This window comes from Triticum aestivum, chromosome 1A (genome assembly GCF_018294505.1).
Source record: "Triticum aestivum cultivar Chinese Spring chromosome 1A, IWGSC CS RefSeq v2.1, whole genome shotgun sequence".
NCBI lineage: Eukaryota > Viridiplantae > Streptophyta > Magnoliopsida > Poales > Poaceae > Triticum > Triticum aestivum.
Window position 1 is genome coordinate 533,313,280 of NC_057794.1, and position 9,246 is coordinate 533,322,525.

General features: G+C 45.1%; 1 protein-coding gene across 2 annotated transcripts; it reads left to right on the forward strand.

Moving 5' to 3' along the window:
* The first annotated feature begins 3,358 nt into the window (after positions 1 to 3,358).
* LOC123178446 (soluble inorganic pyrophosphatase 3) lies at positions 3,359 to 5,557 on the forward strand. 2 transcript variants are annotated; one of them, XM_044591460.1, is made up of 9 exons: positions 3,359 to 3,416; positions 3,560 to 3,666; positions 3,783 to 3,811; positions 3,903 to 3,968; positions 4,075 to 4,182; positions 4,292 to 4,357; positions 4,454 to 4,574; positions 4,675 to 4,756; positions 5,293 to 5,557. In XM_044591460.1, exons 2-9 carry the CDS (start codon positions 3,564 to 3,566, stop codon positions 5,333 to 5,335), a joined length of 618 nt encoding a protein of 205 aa, XP_044447395.1. In that variant the 5' UTR covers positions 3,359 to 3,416; positions 3,560 to 3,563; the 3' UTR covers positions 5,336 to 5,557. The 2 variants fall into 2 exon arrangements, with proteins under 2 accessions (XP_044447395.1, XP_044447407.1); XM_044591472.1 differs by having other exon boundaries at positions 3,376 to 3,416; positions 3,519 to 3,666.
* Positions 5,558 to 9,246: the final 3,689 nt, after the last annotated feature.

The following is a 9,246-nucleotide window of genomic DNA, read 5'->3' on the forward strand; positions in this document are numbered from 1 at the left end:
CAAGTTTTACGTGGCTGCTACGGGCTGAGCAAGAACCGTTCTTACCTACGCATCAAAAACCACAACGCGGTATAGTGATTGCTTTTTGATCTTCAGAAAGAACCCTGTTCATTGAATCCGATTCAACTAAAGTTGGAGAAACTGACACCCACCAGCCACCTGTGTGCGAAGCACGCCGGTAGGACCAGTCTCGCGTAAGCGTACGCGTAATGTCGGTCTGAGCCGCTTCATCCAACAATACCGCTGAATCAAGAATCAACTAGTGACGGCAAGCAATATGTATATACCCACGCCCACAACTTCTTTGTGTTCTACTCGTGCATATAACATCTACGCATAGACCTGACTCGGATGCCACTTTTGGGGAACACAGTAATTTCAAAAAAATTCCTACACACATGGAAGATATATCATGGTGATGCATAGTAACGAGAGGGGAAGAGTGTTGTCCACGTACCCTCGTAGACCGTAAGCGGAAGCGTTATGACAACGCGGTTGATGCAGTCGTACGTCTTCACGATCCTAGTACCGAAAATACGGTACCTCCGCGATCTGCACACGTTCGGCTCGGTGACGTCCCACGAACTCTCGATCCAGCTGAGTGTTGAGGGAGAGCTTCGTCGGCACGATGGCGTGATGACGGTGATGATGAAGTTACCGACACAGGGCTTCGTCTAAGCACTACAACGATATGAACGAGATGGATTATGGTGGAGGGGGGCATCGCACACGGCTAAGACAATTATCTGTTGTGTTTTCTAGGGTGCCCCCTGCCCCCGTATATAAAGGAGCAAGGGAGAGGCCGGCCGGCCCTAGGGCGCGCCAAGGAGGGGTGGAATCCTCCTCCTAGTAGGAGTAGGATTCCTCATTTCCTAGTCCTACTAGGAGGGGGAAGGAAGGAGTGGGAGAGGGGAAGGAAAGGGGGGCGACACCCCCCTCCTAGTCCAATTTGGACTCAAGGGGGAGGGGGCGTGCGGCCTGCCCTGGCAGCCCCTCTCTCTCTCCACTAAGGCCCACTAGTTCCCGGGGGGTTCCGGTAACCCTCCGGCACTCCGAGTTTCTCCGAAATCACCCAGAACACTTCTGAGTCCGAATATAGGCGTCCAATATATCAATCTTTATGTCTCGACCATTTCGAGACTCCTCGTCATGTCCGTGATCACATACGGGACTCCGAACTACCTTCGGTACATCAAAACACATAAACTCGTAGTACCGATCGTCACCAAACGTTAAGCGTGCGGACCTTACGGGTTCGAGAACTATGTAGACATGACCGAGACACGTCTCCGGTGAATAACCAGTAGCGTAACCTGGATGTTCATATTGGCTCCTACATATTCTACGAAGATCTTTATCGGTCAAACCGCATAACAACATACGTTGTTCCCTTTGTCATCGGTATGTTACTTGCCTGAGATTCGATCGTCGGTATCTCAATACCTAGTTCAATCTCGTTATCGGCAAGTCTCTTTACTCGTTCCGTAATGCTACATCCCGTAACTAACTCATTAGTCACATTGCTTGCAAGGCTTATAATGATGTGCATTACCGAGACGGCCCAGAGATACCTCTCCGATATACGGAGTGACAAATCCTAATCTCGATCTATGCCAACTCAACGAACACCATCGGAGACACCTGTAGAGCATCTTTATAGTCACCCAGTTACGTTGTGACGTTTGATAGCACACTTAGTGTTCCTCCGGTATTCGGAAGTTGCATAATCTCATAGTCATAGGAACATGTATAAGTTATGAAAAAAGCAATAACAATAAACTAAACGATCATAGTGCTAAGCTAACGGATGGGTCAAGTCAATATAATTCTCTAATGATGTGATCTCGTTTATCTAATGACAACTCTTTGTCCATAGCTAGAAAACTTATCCATCTTTGATTAACGAGTTAGTCAAGTAAAGGCATACTAGTGACACTCTGTTTGTCTATGTATTCACACATGTACTAAGTTTTCGGTTAATACAATTCTAGTATGAATAATAAACATTTATCATGATATAAGGAAATATAAATAACAACTTTATTATTGCCTCTAGGGCATATTTCCTTCACCTACATACTCAAGCGGAGAGGAGGAGATGCATCACACGGACACCGCTGCACCGGAAGGGAAGATGGGGTTCTGGCGGTGAAGGCTCCCTCGAGGTACGTGCCAGCAACGAGCAGGTCAGGGAGGAGAGGATGACCGTAGGCATCCTAGGCTGAGGGTCGGCCGTCAAGAGAATCCTGGAAAAAAATTCATATACGTGATCACATCACGCGTGAAGGTCGCTGCAACATAGGTCGTCCAGAACACATAGGAGATCATCTACATTAAACTAAAACATAGATAAAAGCTAGAACTAATTTGACGTCGGCGGCAGCGGCTCACGACTTGACATTGAGGTAGTACTCGGTCACCGACGGGTAAAGAATGTTGGCGAGCTCATACTCCTCCTACGCCGCCTCAAGCCGGGCGGCGTCGCCATCTTTACCATCCGCCACCGCGTCCTTCGCCGCATCAAGATCGATCTTCGTCACACGGAGCCTCTTGGTGTTTGGCAAAAGTTGGTCGTCGAGCTCGAGGAAGCGAGCCCACGCGCCCTAGCCATGCTGTGGGAGAGTGCGCCGCATTCACGTGCATGCATCGAGCGCCACGGTCCGATGGCGGCCCGACTGAAGCTGCAGGTCTCCGCGTCGTGCTGTGTGCGCTTGCGTGGCGGCGATCCCCTGCCTTCGCCTCGGCCACACGCCTATGTGCCCCTCCCGCCATGGATCCGAACAAAATGGACGACGCGCCGTGGAATCTCTCACCGAAGTTTGGAAAGGGAGGCGGCGGAGGAGAAAGGAGACGACAGATGAAATGAAGGATGCGAACTCTAAATCACTTCGCAGCCGGTAGATATAGCTGCTCGGGGTCGGTTTTGCGGGTCACTCGTATATTTTTATGAGCCAGGCCAAATATAAAAAATTTGCTCGGGCCCCAAACATGCAAATACGTTAAATCCGCCGAAAATATCCGGACTGGGCCCACCGCCCACCGCCCAACACCGCCGGACAAAAATGCTTGTTGGCCAGGAGCCAAATAACAAACCAAGTCGCTATGTGCACCCACTCATGTACCCAGCCAGATGGCAGACGAATTAACGGTCAGCTTCTCATTGGCCAGATTTAGCCTGTAAAAAAAACTCTAAAAAACAACAAAAATGAATCCTAGCTATATATAGTATATGTAGTATTACGTTCTAATTCGGGAGCGCATGCAGAAGGTGTCCGAGCCGCCGCTTCTCCCGCCACTTCTCCAGGATCTCCCAACCCACCTAGAGCTCTATATAAGCAACGACCGTTCCTGCGCTTCACGTGCTCTTCTCCCAGTCATTCATATCCGCCATCCTTCTCAATTCTTATCGAAATTCGGTAAATTCCCAAACACCCCGCTCCTTCTCCCGGATATCATTTTACATCTTCCGTTTGGTGTGAACAAAAAGAGGGGGTTACTTTTTTTTTCCTCTCCATTAGTTGTTCATTTGGAAGGAAATTCATGGGTGGTGGGATCGTAGGACAATGGCGGAAGGCAAGAAGGATTCTCCGAAGCTGAACCAGCGGATGGTATCATCTCTCTCGAAGCGAACTGCCGCGGCACATTCTTGGCATGATCTGGAGATAGGTAAATGCACATCCTAGTGTCTTGCCTCCCATCAAAATTCTTTGCCCCGATCGGGATTCAAAGTGTATTTCTGAAGGTTCATATATAATCTCATGTATAATTTCTCCAAATTCTAGGACCTGAAGCCCCTCTGATCTTCAACGCCGTAAGCATCTTGACATACTCTATTGCCTTGGCACGCTGTGTAAATTACAGCAAATAGCTCAGATATGCATCATAGTCTTGCATGAATTTAGGTTGTTGAGATCACAAAGGGGAGCAAAGTCAAGTATGAACTTGACAAGAAGACTGGGATGATAAAGGTACGCGCATACATTCCTCACTTTCAGCTTGGTGGTGTATGACAAGAAAGCTAAAAAACAAAACTTCTTCACAGTGGAGAACATGAAAATTAAGCTATTTCTGTAGGTTGACAGGATTCTGTACTCGTCCGTAGTCTATCCACATAACTACGGTTTCGTACCACGGACGCTGTGTGAAGATGGAGATCCAATTGACGTCTTGGTCCTGATGCAGGTGAGTTTTGCATTACTGATTTCAAGTTTATGCAACTCACAAGGTGATGCACATTGTGTCCGAGAATCGAGAATGTCTTATGTGTTCTGACTAACCTACACCTTCACAGGAACCAGTCATACCTGGTTGCTTTCTTCGAGCTAAGGCTATTGGGCTGATGCCCATGATTGATCAGGCAAGACAGTTTTTTTAAGAGTTTCATTTATGAATAGAGTATATCAATCTCACATTATGTCTGCTTGATACCGTGATTACTTTTTGGAACAAAAAGGGTGAGAAAGATGATAAGCTCATTGCTGTTTGCGTTGATGATCCCGAGTACCGTCATCTCAACGACCTTAAGGAGCTCTCTCCCCACCGCCTTGCTGAAATCCGTCGCTTCTTCGAAGATTGTACATTCTGTTTCCTCACATATTATCGGATTTACGCCAACCATAGCGACATAAATGGTTTCCTTAAATGCTTAGTTTATTTGATGTTATGCTTCTGCAGACAAGAAGAATGAGAACAAGGAGGTTGCTGTCAACGACTTCTTGCCACCGGAGACTGCACAGGCTGCCATTAAGCACTCGATGTGAGTTGTTTCTGAAATAGCTTTACAGGGTTATCTATCAGCAATTAGTAATGCAAACGCATTTCAGAGGCATGCCTCCACATTATAATGAGACGGAAACTGACACCATCTACAGTTTAAACGTGTTTATGTTCCCCGCAAAAAAATAAATAAACGTGTTTATGTTAGTATATATAAGGATGTCTACAGAAGCTAATTTAACATACATTACCTGATTGAAGACAAATTTGTAGTTAAAGCATACTCCCTTTGTTCCAATTATTTGATGCTCTAGCTTTGCACAAAGTCAAACTTCTAAACATTTAACGAAGTGTATAAGAAAATATGCTAATATCTACAACATCAAATATATATAGTACAATATAAAAATATATTTTATGATGAATCTAATGAATGCAAATTGGTATAGTATATGTTGATATTATAGACTTCGTCAAGCTTATTTTTTTTGACTTAGAACAAAGTTGCAACTTTAAAATAACTTCGAACAGAGAGAGTACAATATATTATTATTAACCATTGTGCCGCTGTTTCAGGGACCTATACGCAGAATATATCCTGCAGAGTCTGAGGAACTAATCATAGTTGCAAACTCGCAAGGCTGCAGAAACCACCAACATGGTCTCGTAAAAGGACAATAATCGACTGCGTGGATTTTATTTAAAGACCCATTTTTTCTATATATTTAAATAATGGGACAATGCTATTCCCATACATATTTTTCTGCAGAACATTGTAATCAAGGACTAATGTTATACTTGTGTATAGTGTTTCATAATATTTGAATCAACACTTGGAACATTTAGTCTTGCCCTGTTGGCCTGAATTTCAAAATAATTATTTGGAAAAGACGATTGCCAGTCTTGAAGCAAAGTAGTTAACACCTTTGTGTGTGTATGACTTTGAAGTGCATGGTGTGTGCTCCGGAGCGTGAACTTTATGTAGTACATGTGAGTACCATCCGAGTCCCGGAGCTGCAGTGTGATTGTTCAGATTATATACATGCGTAAGAGCAACTCCACAAGGTCGCTATATCGGGCTAATTGGCATAATAACCGCCGAAAAGGACACTCTAGCAGCTATCACGGGTCACCATAATTCATGGAGGGCCTCCGTATTCAGTCCACAAGCCTCCATATTTAGAGGATAGGGGAAGTTGGTTTGGAGGATGCGTCATCTACCAACCGCTTACGTGGGAGGGAAGTTTCACCTCCATCATCAGACTCCTGCAAGGCCTATCTCCTCTTCCAGCCAATGACGCAGATGGCCATGGCATTGGGAAGCCTGTTAGCTAATAGTATCCGCCGCGTGCCAACTTCCTCACCACCACCGCCCATAGCCTCCACTTTCTCACCACCGCCGCCCATAGCCTCTACTTTCCTCACCGCCGCCGACAATATACACTGATGTTTTCGGTGGACATGGCAGCGTGCGGCTAGCACAGTGAGGTCGATGTTGTTGGTCAGTAAGCGGAGAAAAGGGTTGTGGAGCTCTATGGTTGTCACCACAAACGATCGAGCAGCAGCGGAGCCGCCGTCATCAAATGTGTCATCGAAAAGAATAAGGTTAGAAAGATCCGGTTAGAAAGATCAAGTGTTTAACCACCTGGAATTTTGAGAGCCGTCTTTGTCATGATCAGTCCATACGTCACTCTGTACGCCATGGAGCAGAAGTGCTGTACGTCGGACTACTTACCATGCCTATATAACGCATTGCCGTTCGTATTACAGCAACGGGGCAAATTAACCTGGTGCACAAACCAACAGAGCAGACACGTAAAGTGAGGTAGAAAATCGTGAGCCAGTCACTCGCGCCACGTAACGAGCCAGCAGTTTGACGGCAGGCCGCTTGGGTTTTGTTGCCATGGCGGCAAACGCGGCGCCTTCGGAGACGGCGCCGCTCCCGCTGGACGGCCGCGTCGCGCTCGTCACGGGCGGCTCCCGCGGCATCGGCCGGGAGGTGTCCTCCCACCTGGCCGCCCTCGGCGCGCGCGTCCTGATCAACTACGCGTCGGAATCGGCCAGCGCCGCCGCGCTCGCCGCGGAGCTCAACTCGCGCGGCGGCGGCGGCGGCCTCCGCGCCGTGGCGGCCCAGGCCGACGTGTCCGACCCGGCCGCCGTGCGCGCGCTCTTCGACCGCGCCGAGGAGGCCTTCGGCTCCCCGCCGCACGTCGTGGTCGCCTGCGCCGGGCTGCTCAACCCCAAGTACCCGGCGCTCGCCGACACCACCGTGGAGGACTTCGACGCCATGTTCGAATTCAATTCCTAAAATTTACAGCTGATGCACAAATGTTTTTGGTTAGTTATTGAGGGTCAAGCCTGATGTGTGGCTCAGACAAAAAACTTTGAGGACCAGACTTTATATGTGGTGTGACTACACTTCAAGATAAAACTTAGTACTCATACTAAAAAGATTTATGTGCATGATCAACATGGCAATGGATACCCGCTACCATGAATCAGACGGGTAAAAACCATATTAGGTATAAGGGTTATGGAAAGTTAAATACCCATCGGTTTTTAAAGGGGAAAATGCACACAACGGGTAAATTGAATTGTTTTTGGTGTTGGGTGCTTGTGAGTTGTCATTTCTGGGCTAGTTTTATTCTCCCGTGTCCTGGCGCTTGTGCAGGTCTTCTCGGATAGCAGCTGGCTTATCACTCTTTTCTGATAGTTGGTCCATCCTGGTGGTAGTTTGTTAGTAGGGTGTTCTTATTTTTTTCCTGTAATGCCAACAGACCATATCTATACTATATCTAATAATAATAATAATAATAATAATAAATAATAATAATAATAATAATAATAATAATAATAATAATAATGCTATTGCTTCTGACGGTACGTCATTGAAATTGCCTTCAAAATTTCAAAATAGGACTGTGATATTTGTCAACTGTGTGGCAGATTGCAAAACTACCACACCACCCACTTCTCTCTAACGAATCGCTCCCTTCGATCCTACCTCCTCTCGCGGGCTCCTCCCAATTCTGGGCTGCCACCCTTCGACCCCACCTCCCCTCGAACAAACCAACTCTGAGGTTGCGGGGTCCATCCGATTTTCTGGGTAGTCAGCTATTTAAAAATAGGCAAAAAATGGAAAAATGGTGGATCGAACCCACACCGTCACATATATTGAATGTAATGACATCCAGCTATGCTAGCCAGCTTTATTGATTAGATTCAATCTACGTACTAGATGTATCTACTTGAGATGAGATTAAACAAAAAAAGACAACCAACAGTAACTGAAAATCCAAAACACCAGCCTCATTTGTTTGGGATTTAGGACTATGCATTCTAGTTCCATCTTTTTTTCTGTGTGTTTCATATCGGTTCACAAACCCGGAAGTCCCCTTCCCTCCTTTTCAGATGCAAATTACCACGGTGTTTGCACTTAAGTTATTAGAAATGAGGGTCATATATTACCATACTACTCCCTCCGTTCCAAAATAGATGACTCAATTTTGTACTAACTTTAATACAAAGTTGGGTCATCTATTTTGGAACGGAGGGAGTATTTACAAAGAAATTACCGGGGTATCTTCGTAAACAATGTTTTCCCTTTGTCAAATGTTACCGTCGTGATTGTACTTAAGTTATCGTGTGAGCTTCGTATATTATCATACTATTTATATAGAAGTTACCCGAGGATATTTTTCAATACACCCCCCTCCCCCCGTTAAAAAATGTTACCACGTTGTTTGCACTTAAATTATGAGGTATGAAGTATGTATATTATCATACTATTTACATAAAAGTTATCGGGGGCTATCTTTTCAATAACTTTTTCCCCTGGTTAAGTTTACCGCGGTGTTTGTACTAAATTGTCAGATATGTGGTTCGTATATTACCGTGCTATTTTCACATAAATTACTGGGGTACGGTTTTCAATAACTTTTTCCCCTTTGGACAAAGTTACCATGATGTTTGTACATAAACTATCCACTATGCGGTTCTTATATTACCTTATCATTTTCACATAAGTACCGGGGTATGGGTTTTCAACAACTTTTTCCCTTTGGTCAAAGTTACCGTAATGTTTGTACGTAAATAATCGGGTATGTATTTATTGTGCTATTTTCACATAAACTGTGGGAATGTTTTTCGATAACTTTGTTTTTCTTTGGTCAAAGTTACCATGGTGTTTGTATGTAAGTCATCGGGAATGCGGTGCTATTTATCACATAAGTTACTGGGGGTGTATATTTTTCAACAACATTTTTCCTTTGGTCAAAATTATCACGATGTTTGTATGTAAGTTAACGGATATGCAGATAATATGTTACCATGCTATTTTCACAGAAGTTGCTGGGGTATATTTTTAACAACTTTTTTTCCGTTTGGTCAAAGTTACCGTGTTATTTGTGTCTAAATTATCACGTCTGCAGTGAGTATATTATCATGCTATTTGCACAGAAGTTATCGGGGAAGGGTATGCTTTTTCAACATTTTTTACTCGAGTCAAAAGTCACTGTGTTATTTGTATAT

Bases quoted from the DNA above. Each gene is read 5' to 3' on its own strand.
- LOC123178446 (XM_044591460.1), top strand. From the start codon at position 3,564: ATGGCGGAAGGCAAGAAGGATTCTCCGAAGCTGAACCAGCGGATGGTA. The intron at 4,358-4,453 runs GCAAGACAGTTT...TGGAACAAAAAG, and splicing joins TGATGCCCATGATTGATCAG to GGTGAGAAAGATGATAAGCT. The intron at 4,757-5,292 runs GTGAGTTGTTTC...CCGCTGTTTCAG, and splicing joins GCTGCCATTAAGCACTCGAT to GGACCTATACGCAGAATATA.